Source organism: Gymnogyps californianus, chromosome 4 (assembly GCF_018139145.2).
Source record: "Gymnogyps californianus isolate 813 chromosome 4, ASM1813914v2, whole genome shotgun sequence".
Lineage (NCBI taxonomy): Eukaryota > Metazoa > Chordata > Aves > Accipitriformes > Cathartidae > Gymnogyps > Gymnogyps californianus.
In genome coordinates, this window is record NC_059474.1 from 59365335 (window position 1) to 59379534 (window position 14200).

At 40.5% G+C, this 14200-nt stretch overlaps 1 protein-coding gene across 2 annotated transcripts in view; it reads left to right on the forward strand.

Annotated features, from left to right (window-relative positions):
• Positions 1-13924, forward strand: part of MCUB (mitochondrial calcium uniporter dominant negative subunit beta) — a 55574-nt gene extending 41650 nt beyond the window's left edge. For both annotated transcript variants that reach the window (XM_050895797.1, XM_050895798.1), the window contains 7 exons: positions 4621-4696; positions 4971-5141; positions 9713-9817; positions 10026-10186; positions 11045-11248; positions 12643-12759; positions 13722-13924. In XM_050895797.1, coding sequence (XP_050751754.1) covers positions 4621-4696; positions 4971-5141; positions 9713-9817; positions 10026-10186; positions 11045-11248; positions 12643-12759; positions 13722-13799 — 912 coding nt within the window. In that variant the 3' untranslated portion in view covers positions 13800-13924. The remainder of the gene's footprint in view (positions 1-4620; positions 4697-4970; positions 5142-9712; positions 9818-10025; positions 10187-11044; positions 11249-12642; positions 12760-13721) is intronic.
• The last annotated feature ends 276 nt before the right edge of the window (positions 13925-14200 follow it).

Sequence of the window (14200 nt, forward strand, 5' to 3'; positions counted from 1 at the left end):
TAGTGACACTTAGAAAGAGAGGCCCTAAAATTCATTTTTAGGCATTGCAACTGCCAGTTTCCCCCATGATTTTTCTCCCTTCTGTTCCCTTCCCCCAGTCATTCTCCAGCAGCTGTGTGGAGGGAGCTGTACCAGGTGTTGGACAAGGACTCTGGGAGATAACTGAGCTCTCCTCTTCTGCCGAGGGAAAGACTGTAACACTATATTACTATTGAAAAGCACACTGCAAGATACGTTTTAATTAGAGTGTGTTTTGCTGCAGTGTAATTAAGAGTAAAAAGCTTACGCTTAGTGGAGTAGTGCTTTTTATTATTGTGCTTTTCTATTTCAGATTCTTACCATTGCCTTAGAGAGAAGGAAATGAGAATATGGGAGACCACAGCATTCATAGTAATAGTCTGCAGTAATAATTCTTTGTGAAGGCTGCTTATGAGTTTGACTTGAGGCATTCTCGACAGCATCTCATGCTAGAGGAATATAATACTTCAGTTGTAGTGTTGCATGGCACTTCAAGAAGAGGGCAGATGGAGTTGAGCTGACTATGTTTTTTGGTTGAGATGAATAGCTTTCTACTAATAAATGCAAATTAATGGCGACTTGAATGTTCAAGGAGCATTATTTTTGCTGTTGAAATAACAAACCAAAACTACCAAATCTTCTGAGATGTATATAAGCAAATACAAACAGTTTCAAATATGTGATTGTTGGCTAGCTGCATTTTGATTCAGATTTTTTACAACATTTTGGTATGGCAAGTCAAAATGAAATAAATCAACTAAGTGTCAAAGACAGTAGTTCCGTGCTCTCAGAAAGTCTCCTAATGACATCTTTTTGTCGAATTGCTTTTTCAAGGTCACTTTTTCCTGAGAAAAATAGTTTTATTTCTTGCTCTCTCCCTTCCCACCCACATTACAATTTTCCACACAACAGAAGTTATGGTTCCTGATCAGGTTTCTATTTGCATATGCAGTGCTGAGGAAGATCAGAGCCTTTGATGTCACCTCATATACTGATGATGATACCATTTTCTTACACATAACTGGTCACACATAAATTTGAGCTTAAGTTTGCGGGAACAGTCACTCAACATCATAAGAGATTGCTTATTTGGAACAGCTAACTGCTGTCCAGAAACTGCAATGTAGGTAGGTTCGGTCATTTGCCACTCTCAAAAGTGAGAAATGCAGTATTGCTATTCCTAACTCTCCCACTCCTCATGTCTGGCTGCTTAGTTTTCCAGCTCAGTTATGCTGCTGCATTAGCCCCTAAAGCTGTGCTGTAAACGAGATCATTGAAATTTCCACTCTGACTTCAACAGCGGCAACTTCTCTGCTGTTAGAGACCTGAGGTACCTTTAACAGAGGAAGTACTTCTTTAAACTGGATATATATTTTCTGTTTTACATGAACTGGTATTTTTTAACAGAATATATTGGATTATTTTTATCACAATTAACACTGTACCTTAAATTCTCCTGAGTTTTCACTCCCAGAGTCCATGCCTTGAACTGAGTCAAGAGATGTAGTGCACTGTGGCTGACTGCTGCTCCCAGGTGTTCTGCGTGAGGAAGCAAATATAGCTGAGGGAAATAGGGTGTTTCACAGCTCAGTGCTGTTCACAAGCCTTTGGCCTGATTCCTGAACATAGTTGTGATTGCATTAGAGGTGTTTTAGCCAGATGCGTGTCGTGCCATATGTGTGTTCGAGTTGCAGAAAGATGTAGAATAGCTTTCTTTAGCCTTTGTGTGGTTAGATGAATTAGCCGAGGTGCGTGTACTGGCACATAAAAGAGTTAGTAGTATGCTGTGTTCCTTACAGTATCTCAAAGTTAAAGTTGTGATGCAGTTAATTCAGGTTACATTCCTCCTATTCCAGCTCTCACTGATGTTACTGTGAGGGCAGTCTTGTTGGTTTGGTCCCGTAGTTCAAGTTTTCCTTTTAGCTGCGGTGGTTGCTGACTTAATTTCTTTTCCAGTGGTAGGGTAGGGGTCATTCCAAGCACCTCAAAAGGAGCACAGTGATTTGGCTGTAGGGCACGAGCTAATGGTTTAATAACTTCATTGAAACTGGAGATTTAAATCTGGAAACACAGGGAGAAAGGGAGAAAGTTAACTCAGCCCTTCATGCTTCCCAATTAATCAACCTAGAGCTTGTATAGAAAGAGTTCATTGTTTGGAACTAGGTTCAGCTCCATGGCTCAGTGGCTTTTGCTTTTCTTATACTTCACATATTCTTTGCAGGTGATTTTAATGGGTAGGCTGCATTAACAGACAATCTAAAAAAAGAAAAAAGCTTCAGTATATAGAGATTCTTTCAATGGATCATGAATGGTAATGTCAAAGTCCTAAAGAATAATAGAATGAAATACCTTAAAGATCTTATTTCAATAAATGTAATTTAATATAATAAATATTTTTAACTTAATATATCTAAATATTTTAATATGTATTAATTGTTGAATGCATTGTTTCCTCCATAAGTAAAGTAGATACCCAAATTCACAACAAAAGAAATAAAGTAACCTTCAAATACAGGCTGGGTGCAGTTCAGTGCCTGGGGTGTGTTGGATGATAGATATCTAGATATTGATTGCAAAGTTACATACCAAGTGTCTGTAAAAAATTACTTCCTTAAATATATCCCTCTGAAGAAACAATACAGTTGTTATATTCAAGGCTATTGAGTATTACCATGTACTGTTCTAATCGATGTGTTTCAGGGTCTTTTGTGGAAAAACAGATCACGTGTTGAATGTTGTCTCCCTTCTGCTAGGCTGTATGTTACTGAAAGTTTTGCGGATGTAGGTGCCCCCTGTAGATGGGGTGAGAAGTGGTGAGCTGGGCTGTCTGTCCTGCTCTGCTCCAGGGAAAGTCTCTTGCTTTGCTGGAGAAACAGACAAGTTACCGCATGTGTCCTAGCTCTGGGTGGCTGTTCAGCATTCCTGCACTCCTAGCATCTACCTTTTTTTAAACAATACTCTTGTGTTTAAGGTGTTTTGTCATTTAGTCTAGGTTTCTGACTGCCTTTGATGCCTGAAGATTACAATACACAAATTTCTTAGTGTTGGAAACTCCCAGAATTATTTATTTTATTTTCTTTGAATCCTGAAAAGTGCTTGTTCCAGATAGAAAGCTAGGGCAAGGTCAGCATCTTTGAAACACACAGATTCATTTTACAGATGAATTCTTTATTTAACCTAATAGCATATTCCTATCCAAACGGTCAGGCTTGTGATTCTTTAAAAACAAGTAAATCACATGAACGTGGTGAGCAGTGCTTGGCATATTGAATGGGCAGAGGCCTCTTGCATTTGTAGCTTTCCTTTCCTGCCTTGTCGAAGATTAGCTTGCAGACTCTGAAATGTTTTAGCCATCAGAAAGATGAGCTATAAAGCTCACCAGAGGGAGAATAGGTCCTTGTCATCTCTCCCCACATCGTTTTCCACTTCCCCCAACTATCATATTTCAAACCCCAGGCCTTGGTCCAGCCCACGCACAATTTTTGTAAGCAGCTTAGTCAGGAATGTGATTTCCCTTCCTACTTCTGTCTGTTACCCTTAGTTTATAGCAGTAATGCCTGTTTTTTGGGAGTCACTGCAATAAAATTGTTCCTCTCCTTGTGCAGGGGGACTAGCTGTAGAAGCAGAGGAGTTTTGTGTCGGAGTAGTTGCATCTTCCACAGTGTGGCTGGACGGCTTTAAGTACACGGGTCTAATCAGAGCAGTTTGTCTTCTGTTTTGACATGGCCCTGTTGAAGTGTCTTGATGGTTCTCACCAATGTCTCTGGAAGGGACGGGCTTGGGAGCGCAACCATGCAGGTTCAAAAACCTGCTGTCATCCCTGTCCCAGGGTGTAGGGGAGACTTACTGCATCTGGGTGTGCCTCCTTCGATGTGGTACCAGAGGCTGGTGGTGCTGTTAGTTGCAGCAGCATCTCAGCTGGAGTTGAAACAGCCATTCATATTTAAAAAATAAAAAATCTTCCATACTTTGGCAAGCTGCATTGTTGTTGTCTTTTAACACTATGAATGTCAACAGTTAACTTCTGGTATATGGTATATAATTATGAAGCAAAGGGGAGTGACCTCAAGTCACTTATATTTTATTTGAGATTATTAAGAGTGCCATTCTGTTTATGATTCAGCAGTAAAAGACTTCACTGAAACTATGCCCACTGTTTTAAGTTACACTGTGGACTCTGAACTGCTGCAGAACACTTTTGCCTTCAGGCACTACAATGTAGACATTTTTCAAGCAGCTGTTTTTTGGGGGAGAGGAGAGGGCTTATTGTAAGAGTTGCATGAAGCACTTCAGAAACACTGCAATTTTTTTTCCTTTCTTTCCTTCCCCTTCCCCTTTTTCCTTGAGTTATTTAAACCACGCTAGACAAAAAGTTTAGCTATGGGCAATACCTTAACACCTTTGGCAACGTTTGTGCTTTCTGTAAGGATGGTTCTGTATTTTACATAGAAATTGCTAAGCGAGGGGTTTTTCTTCAGACAGACACTTCTGCTGTCAGATCACACAGAAGCAGATCATAGTGACAGGCTGGGTACTGCCTTTGACCAGGTAAATTTTGCATCCTAACCTTTCTAAAGCAAGCTCCCTGTGTCCGTGCTGCAGGTGCGGCTGTGGAGGCACACCGGAGCTTGGAGGGGCTGGGAAGGAGCACCTTACAGCACGCTGGTGCCACCTGATGGTAAGCTTTCCCAGCAGGTTTCCCCGTGTCCCATCAATGTCAACAAGCTTTTAATTTATTTTGTGGGAGTAGGGTGAGATGACGTTAGCTGCATGTTTTCTCTCTCTCTCTCTCCCTCCCCCCCCCCGCCCCGAAATAGAAGTACTATATTCATTAAGGAAATCTAGAATGTTTTGTGTGGTTTTCTTTATTCATCCTGTGTTTTAAAAACAGCTTTTAAATTAAACTACAAATTACGATATGACTTTTTCACTTAGTTTTCTTTCCCCCCCAGAAGTAACTATTAATTACAGACATGGTCTTCCCGTGATAACTCTTACACTGCCCACAAGAAGCGAACGCTGTCAGTTCACTATTAAGCCAACGGTGACCACCGTAGGGGCATTCCTGCAGGATGTGCAGAGAGAAGACAAAGGAATTGAGAGGGCGGAAGTCTTTGCAACAGGTATCTTACATTTCTGTCATTCCTCAAAATGAATACATTCCTTTTCAAATGGACTGTACTTCTTTCCTGAAGCACGAGTTCAGTCCTCCATCAGGTTTAGCATTGTTGCTGTTGGGGTAGCTCTTGAATGCTTTTGGGGTTTATTGGTGTTTCAAATTTAATATCTGAGTCCTCTTGGAAAGGCTGATTAAAAATGCAGAATTGGACATATTACTGTAACCTTCCTTATACCCTAGTAGTGTCCTCTATTATCTTTTTCAGGTAGCTTTTCTTTGTGATGCTGTCTTTAAATAAATGTCTCTCTTCTGGTTTCCTTGATTTCTTTTTCTTTCCTTGTCCTCCATGATCATTCTTAAAAACAACCAGTCAGGCTCTTGAATGTGATGTCTGCCAGTTGTTCAGTGTTACCCGGAGCTGGAAGAATCTGTCTGCCTTATTACAAACTTGAACTCATATGGAAAACTTACTAAGAGCTAAGCAACCAGATAATGTGTGCAATGATAAAGGGCAGCTTTTTGCGACTTTGGGGAGGTTTCATTCATTGGCTGGAGTACAGTACTTCGGGGCCCCTGGATTGAAAGGAAAAAGCTATACTGATATGTTAGCATTGATGTGGTCTTTCATCCTTGTAGCATACTGTTTATTCCATTGTCCCAAGTCTTCAGGTAATTTTCTCAAGCTCTGCTCACCATTTTCATGTGTTTTATCTCTTTGGTCTGCCTGTTGATAAAAGCTAACATCCAGTTAGTTAAACTGGTTTTCAATTTTATTTGCAAGACAACTTGATTTGTATTTTGGCAGTGCTTTGTAGTTTTTCCACAGCAATTCTGAAGAGTCTTGCAACCCCTGTCCTTGTCCTAGAGAAGGACTCAATCTCAAAGTAGAACTGAGATGTAGCTTTCTTGTCTGAGTCTGGTAGAATAGGTACTTGAATTTGGCTAACTAAAAGCATCTATTTCTTCCCTTCCCCTCTCACCTCCCTAAAAAGAAAGAAATAAGGAAAAGAAAAAAAAGGATAGCTACATCCCTATAGAAAGATTTATTTTCCATCAGGTAACACATAAACAGAAGAAAGGATGGGGTCAAGGAAAGTTGGTCCAAAGTTTCATAGCTGGGTGCATTCATAACATTCCCTTTCTTCCTGGTTGATATTGAAGAGGGCTGCAGGGACTTTTAAAGGAACTGAAAATAGATTGATGCTCATAGAAGATCAGGAAGCCACAGATCTAGGAGAAGCTGCTTTAGTGGCCTTTGAGAGCACATTTAGTAAAACAGGAAAATACCCCATAGAGCAATATATTTATATCCTCTAGAGCAATGGAGATGTGATCTGTGTGGATCTCAGTGTGTGCATGAGTTTCGTGTACAGAGGAACTTTGGCATTGGTTTGGGGTTTTTTTTAATGCTGTGGCTGCTAGGCAGCAAAGGTACAAAATTATCTTTTTCAAGAGAATTTTCTAAGAGACTCTTGTATCTTCAGAAGCTACTGTAACAAATGGTCATTGTTAGCAGCTGACCTTCCCCGTAACATGGAAGTTTTCACTAAAAAGGATTTCTTACTGGGGTGAGGCAGGGCTTGCCAAGAACGTGCGCCAGCAAATAGTTAACCTCTGAGTTACTCACGGTAACCTCAGAGGTTACTCTGCTATCCTGCAGAGACGTCCATGACAGAAGTACTTGTGATTCACTGCTGAATCACATTCTTCTGTGGTGTGTCAGCAAAAGCTAACTACTCATTCTGCTTCAGTGCAAACATCGGTCACTTGTGAAGCATAAGGTAACTTCTAAGAAACCTACAGTTCTGGCATTTTTGGCATGGACGGGCAGCAGGTTCCAAAGTGGAAAGGAATTTGGGCCGTTTTCACTTCCTCTCATTTGTTTAACCCCCCCGCCACCCCCGACCCGACTTTGGGATAGCAACATTGTCCACTTTAATAAAAACAATGACTGTTAAAACAGTTCTCTGCGCTGTATTTTTCCAGTGCTGGGCAACTGTAGTATTAGAGAACAGCTTAGATGTTTAATTTATTAGGAAACTGATACGGTAAAGAAAAACTATTGGTCAAGTACTGAGAGTTGAATTTAAACATTTATTATTAAAGAAAAATTATGAAGCCTTGATTTAGTGCAGATACTTCTTTTGTGTCATTTAGCCATTAAATGAAACTGAAGCTTAATTGAAAGTATTAGTGCTGTGTATGATGACTCACTTTCATTTTCTGTGGATTCAGTTTTGGTCCTGCAAAACTTCTGTAGACAAAAAATGGCCCTTTGTCCACATTTGAACACTTGTGCTTAGGTACAGGAAGGAAAGTAGCCTTTTGCTGAAAGTCTGTGGGGAATTTTCTAAAATAAAACACCTCCCTTCTCCCCAAACTTTTCTGCTTTTCAGTTAATAAAAGGTTGGACAGGTTAATAAATCGGTGTTGTATCACATCCAGAACAAAGAGCCTGTCTGGCACTTCTTTTGAAAAGCATTTTTTGCTTAAATGTCACCTTAATAATTTACATGCAAATGAGCTTTGATGTTCTATTACACTGTAAAAAAAAAGAAAAAAAGAAATGAGTGGATGGGCACATTAAAATTTCAGATTTTGGATTGAAAGTGATAGCCTTCCAGGTTTGCTTTGCTACCCACACAGAGTGGATCGGGGAGCCAGCTGGTGCGTTAGCTCGCAGAGTTCAGTAGTTTCAGCCTCAGCAGATGGGGCCCGAGGACAGAGTTCCAGTAAATAAATAATTGCAGGTGTGGGGTTGTCTACAGTGCCTTTCTGTAGTGGCCATATGGGGACAGATGGAGGAGCTGGGGCAGTAGCACTGTGACAAATATTTACATACAAAAATCTTCATATTTTGTAGCCTGATCATTATTCATCTCCAGAGTAAAGCTGCTGTTTTCTGCCACTGCCCACCCCTTGGCAGGGGCAGGGGCAGGGGAAGATGCTCTTTTTATGTATAGGAAATGAAGACCAGGTCAAACAGGTACCGTGGAGCAGCCGCTCTGTGGCTGTTGAACCCCTCATGCCACAGCCATGTGTCCAGCAGCAATGGTGTTTGGCTCCGGGGGTTTTTGGGCCATCTGAACCCCCTGCGGGGGCTGTTTTTACGGGGTGGCTCTGGGATCTGCTGGACTTGGGCCAGTGAGAGCTCCGGGGATCCACTGTTATATATTATTGCTAATGACTCCAGGAGCTCCTTTTTGGTGTCTTCAGCTCCCTGCGAGATGTGATGTGTTCCTTTGCCTCCTAGCTGCAGTGAGGTACGGTGGACGGTGAAATGAGGAGGAGATATGAAAGCTGGCAGGCAGGAAGAGTAGTAATATACTAAAGAAAAGAGGTTATTTACAAACTTCAGGCCCCTTCAAACAGGGGAAACAAAAAGCAGAGATGGGACAAAACAGATCTTTTACATTTCAGCAGAGGTTTTAGATTACGTCTGCCCTTGTGTATTGAATGTAAAATAGGAAAGGATCCATTTCTTATTTGGATGCAGCTATTTTTCCTGTTATCAAGAAATCAGAAATGTTGCCAGAGTACTAATCTTGCAAGGTCTGCTGTGTTGAGAATGCCCTGGGAAGGGCTGCAGTGTGTCCGTGCTGTTGGATGAGGGCCTTTTCATATATTGAAGTTGTGGTCCATCTACCAGTGGCAAATCTCTTCTAAGCGCTAGGCAGACACAAATACTGCCTTTTGGGTGAAAGGGCCTTTGGCAAAGAAAAATGGTAGAGGGGGAATGAAAAGAAGGAACAAATGTAAAAGCAGGATAAAATCTTCAACCAGCTTTCCTGATGTGTCACAGTTGCCCCCTTGTCTCTGATTTTAAGTCATTGAAAATAGGTATGACTTTTTTTTTTTTTTTCCTCAGCTTGTTCTCTGCGTTGCTGATGGGGTAGCATTCGTGTAAATTTTTGCATAAAAAAGAAAAGTAGAAAAGGGTTCTCCAGAGCTTTTTAGACTAATGCCTCTGTGACTCCTGGTCTGCCTTGTACGGGACAGCGTAGCTATCTACTTCTTAACTCCCAGCCACAACTAATAGTGAAACAGAGCAATTTCAAGTACCATTAATAAAAATCTGAACACAGCTACTGACAAGAATTGCTCCTTTTGACTAGAAGAGCCTGTTTAAGGAAAGACATAAAGCTATAACTGAAGATGAGGTCTTTTAATTTCCCAAAACCTTTTGTCCTAGTGAAGATGCAAACTTGTGTGTGGATGGAGAAACAAAAATGCAGATCTTTATGTTGCAATTTGTTGCTGTTTTGTGCAAGACTTCTTTTTCTTCTGCCCTCCCCTTCCCAATGGGTCGATTCTAGTCATAATCATAACACAAGAAAATGCAGGTCTGCTCATAGTAATGACAAGTCCAAATGACACTGCTAGAGAAGGCATTCAGGCACACACTCTGTGTTGATGTGTTCCTCCTTACTGTTTAGTATCAGTTACTAGATTTACTAAAAGTACAGTTCCCTTCCAAACATTATTAAGAACTCTAGCACTTTTCCAAAGGGATATTGGCTAATGTTTAAGATTCCTTATGATAAATGATTTAGAACTTAAATCTTTCTTCTGCAGATGGTAGCAAGGTCTCTGATGCAACCTTAATGGAGGTCTTATTGATGAATGACTTTAAACTTGTTATCAACAACACAGCATACAGTGTGTCACCTCCTGTAAAAGGTAAGAGCAATGCTTAATAACTGATTATCTCACTCCACCTAGTGAAAGGCATGGGAAATCTCAGAAAACTGGCACCTGTCTGGAGAAAGGAATTTATCTTTGTTTTTTTTACCATTGTATGGTCCTGCTTTTTGGGGTTGGAGGTGGGGAGAGAATGAAGAAGGATGGGTTCTTGAAATGTTTTATATGACAAACATTTTCTTTTCAGATAAGCTGAGTAGTGAGCATGCTACTGAAATGGAAGATATCAAATCCTTGGTTCACAGACTGTTTGTGGCTCTACATTTAGAAGATCACCAGATCAGGAAAGAGAGAGAATTGCTACAGAAACTGGATCATCTGAAAGAAGAGCTGCTGCCTCTTGAACAGGTTGGAAAGTGGGGTTCCTCTTTTTTTTTTTTTTTTTTTTTTTTTTTTAAACTCAAAAACATTTCCTTTCATCAAGAGTAAGTCCTGTGATAGAAGAAAATCGGCATGAATGGCTAGGGTGTGTCTGTTTTGTTTGCTATGTAAACAAGGGTCAATTCAAATATAATTCAAATTATTTTCAGTTCAGTTCTTTTCCCTCCTGCTATGCACATTCCCTGGGTAGAAACCACAACACCTGGAGAAAGCTGTCATGAGCAAGCCTCAGCATGGCTAGTATTGGGATTGAAAGTCCACTTAGTCACTTGTTGCTGTATGAGTTGTGAATACCCATTACAGAAAAAACAATAGTGAGGTAGAAGTCATCTGTGGCTTAGGCTAGGGTTTTCTGTATCATCAAGGCAGCAAGGCAAATTGTTTGGATTAACGGTTGCTAGAATCCAAGAAGGGAAGGTATGAATGTTGATCTAGGGTAGGCTAAGCTAACCCAGCATGAGGGGAGGAAGCCAGAAAGAGCCTGACAAAGTGGACAGACTTTTCCTTGGCTTCAGACATGCTTTGTGAGGACCAGCCTCAGCGTTAACCAGAGCTGCCTTGAATGATAAATGGAAATCCAGTAGACATAAATCCCTAGTAGTGGGAAGGGGAGATTAAAAGCAGGATTTCTTGGTGCACAACAGCCAGGAGATCTGGTTGCCCTTGGATTTCAGTCCTTTTCTTTCTCAGCAAAGTCGGTAAGAGGAGTCAGTAAAACATCCTGAAAAAGTATCTAGCCCAGCAGGAGAAAACATAGTTGAGGAGCTGCTCATCAGAGGAGCACTCCTGTTTGCTTGAACAGGTTTCTATATTTCTCTTCCTTAGATGAAGGCCAGAATCACGGACAGTGTAGATGCAAAGACCTCCAGGCTTCTATGGGTTGGCTTAGCTCTGATGTCAACACAAGGGGGAGCATTGGCGTGGCTCACGTGGTGGGTCTATTCATGGGACATCATGGAGCCGGTCACATATTTCATCACTTACGGGAGTGCCATGGCTTTCTATGCCTACTTTGTTCTTACTAAACAGGTAAGTCCTCGTTTTGTAAATGTCTGGAGTATTGTAAAGGAGGAAAACTGTCTCTGAAATCACAATGTTTGGACTCTGATGAAAATATCATTCAGTAAGTAGCCTTGCCATCAGACAGGGACTTGCTTGATCCCTGATGGGGCTGGATACGAATGTTACATTATGCAAAATCAAGCCAGGTACTGTTACACATGAACTGCAGACCAGCTACTGAGCATAACTACTATCTGTAAGATTTCATAACCTAGGAAATGAAAAGTGATGAAAGAAGTCTCTTCTTTTATTTTAAATTTTTGTAGATCACTTTGAGTAGTAAATGGCACCTTACTCATTGCTGTAAAGGGAGAGCAACTAGTAGTGGTGTGCCAGTTTGTGAATGCTGCCTTACGGAAGCAAGCTTTTATTTGCTGGAGTTTATGTATGAACAGTGCAGGGTACCAAAGTGTTTGGAACTCTGGCAATTGCGTTATTGAAATATACTTAATTTAGTGCCTGAAAAAATGTTACTGCTTTGTTCTTCATAATCTGACTGCTTTTCCTTGACTTTGAATGAATGGAGGTAAATCTAGGACAGCTGAAATGGAGCAGGAGACAGGCATTGTTTAGAAGAAAAAAAGCTTGCTGAGCAACAAAAAAACAGATCTTAGCTGAGCTGCACAATACAGACTTGTCCTGAAATCCTGTAAGACTTTGAGAAATGTTTCGTTTTCCTGTTTTAGCTCTGTACTTTACTCCCAAAGTGGACATCTTGATGTTGAACTTTCTGTGATGCAAAAGTCTTTTTGTTATGGAGGAATGTGGAAGAGTAACCAACGCTTACTTCCATAATACCAATGGACCTATAGACCTCGTGAGACATCGGGTTCCTTTAGTGAAAAGGGGAGACGTGCCTGTTTTTATGAAGAGCTGGCTCTGAATGCGAGTTTTACTCCTCCTCACTGATTTTTAAGAAGGGCTAAGGCATTCCTACTTTTTGTATAGCAGTAGATAAAGAGATTACTACTTGGCTTTTTTGAACAGCTGCGGTGCCATTGCCTGAAACTTTCAAATAACTCTTTAGGAAATAGTACCTGAACTTTCTCTGACTCCTTGGAAGTAGTGTCCATTGACTCAGGTGGCTCCAGTCATGAAGATCACACTATGTCTTGATTATAATTGAAAATTCCTTTAGATGCGATAGAAATTATTCCTACCGTGTCTAAAAGGCACTTACGACCTATAAGGGCATTAACATCATATGTAGCCTCTTAACAGAACATATGTGTGTGTTGAACTAGATAAATCTCCCTGAAACAGGCTGAATTTCTATTGAAAACTCATTTGTACAGATAATCTTCTGACCTCTACCCAGTTTTCTTGCTAACCCCAAATATGTGCCCTGCTTTCTTCACCAGGACTACATTTACCCTGATGCTAAAGACAGGCAGTTCCTCCACTACTTCTATCGGAAATCCAAAAAACAGCATTTTAATGTGGAACGATATAACAAGCTCAAAGAAGACCTAGCAGAGGTATTTAAATACAGTCCTTAAATAATGATGTAGCCTCTGGCTTAAGACTTTTTAGTAAACTCTCAGCTAACAGAAAACTGACGTCAAGGTTGCTACTTACATTCAAAAGAGTGTATTGCTTATCAGCCAGTTTCAGCTGTTGAAATAACCATACAATGTTTGCCATTGACGTATAAACTACTTCAGTAAGTCATCAGAAAGGAAGACCTTCATGAATTTAATTTAAAACAAATAAGTCACTTTATCAGCCCTACACATCCATTTTTTGCATACTCTAATCATTTTTGGCCATTTTAATAGAATACCTGCATTGTTTTTGGAGACAGTATGTTTGCTGCACTGCTGTGGTAACACAATCTCCTCCCTTCCTTGGAAGGAGACTGTCTTGCAGAGTTCAGAATTTGACATCTTAATTCTATTCCTTAGGTAAAAGGCTTAGATTTACAGAATATGAGCGACGGGATGGAAAAAGTGGTGTGTGGACCTAGGAGAAACTTTGTGGTCTTCATGAAAAAGTGTAGCAGATCTCTCACTCCTCGATTCTTACTCCCCCATCCCATCTCGCCAGCCCTGTGTTCAATGTCTCATAAAAGAAAATTGAAACTATGCCTAATTTTAGTTCAAGACCCATGGTTCAGGGTATCATTTCATGAGCCACATTTGACATAAGACTAGAGTTTGATGCTTTTTCAGTAGCCTGTGAATATGAATTTTGTAATTGTAATTTCAGGAGAATAATACCTGGGGGGAGTGGGTGGATGGGCAGGGCACATGCTTCTCTCTAGAGAGAAGCTGGCTGAATGACCTGAGCAGGTCTGTAAATGTTCAGCGTCCTCCATTTGCTTAGTTTGGTTTCTTGCGTAAGACCAATGCCTTCTGAGAAAGGAAGGATGATGGATGTGTAAAAGAGGAGAAAGCGGAGGGCTGCAGAAGGATGAACTCTCTCTTTCTTGCACTGGCAGGCAGAAGAATCCCTGAGGCGTCTGCGCCAACCTCTGCACCTGAGGCTCCCAATCCAGGAAATCAATGACAAGGACTGACTTTGGTTTTGTATATATTAGAATTGCCCTTTCAAAGCTGATACGAACATTTAGTTACTCTATAGAAACTGGATATTTTTGACCGCTATAGTTTTGAAAGTTGCAATAAATATCTATAAAAATGATTTGGTCACTTGACGGTTTGGGTTTGGTTTTTTTTTTTTTTTTTTAAACCCTATGAAGAAGCTGCTGATATATTTGTCAAATCTTATTAGTTAAATTGGAGGCATTCTGCCTGCTGGTAAAATGACAGGGATGTTTTATAGAACAAGGGCTGTCTTTTTAGTACCATTTACTATAGCACAGCAGTAGCTCATAGAATAATTAACTTCTGCATTGAGTATTAAGGATTTTTTTCCTGAAATTACTGTTTCATTTTCCCTAGCTCTGTGCATTGACTC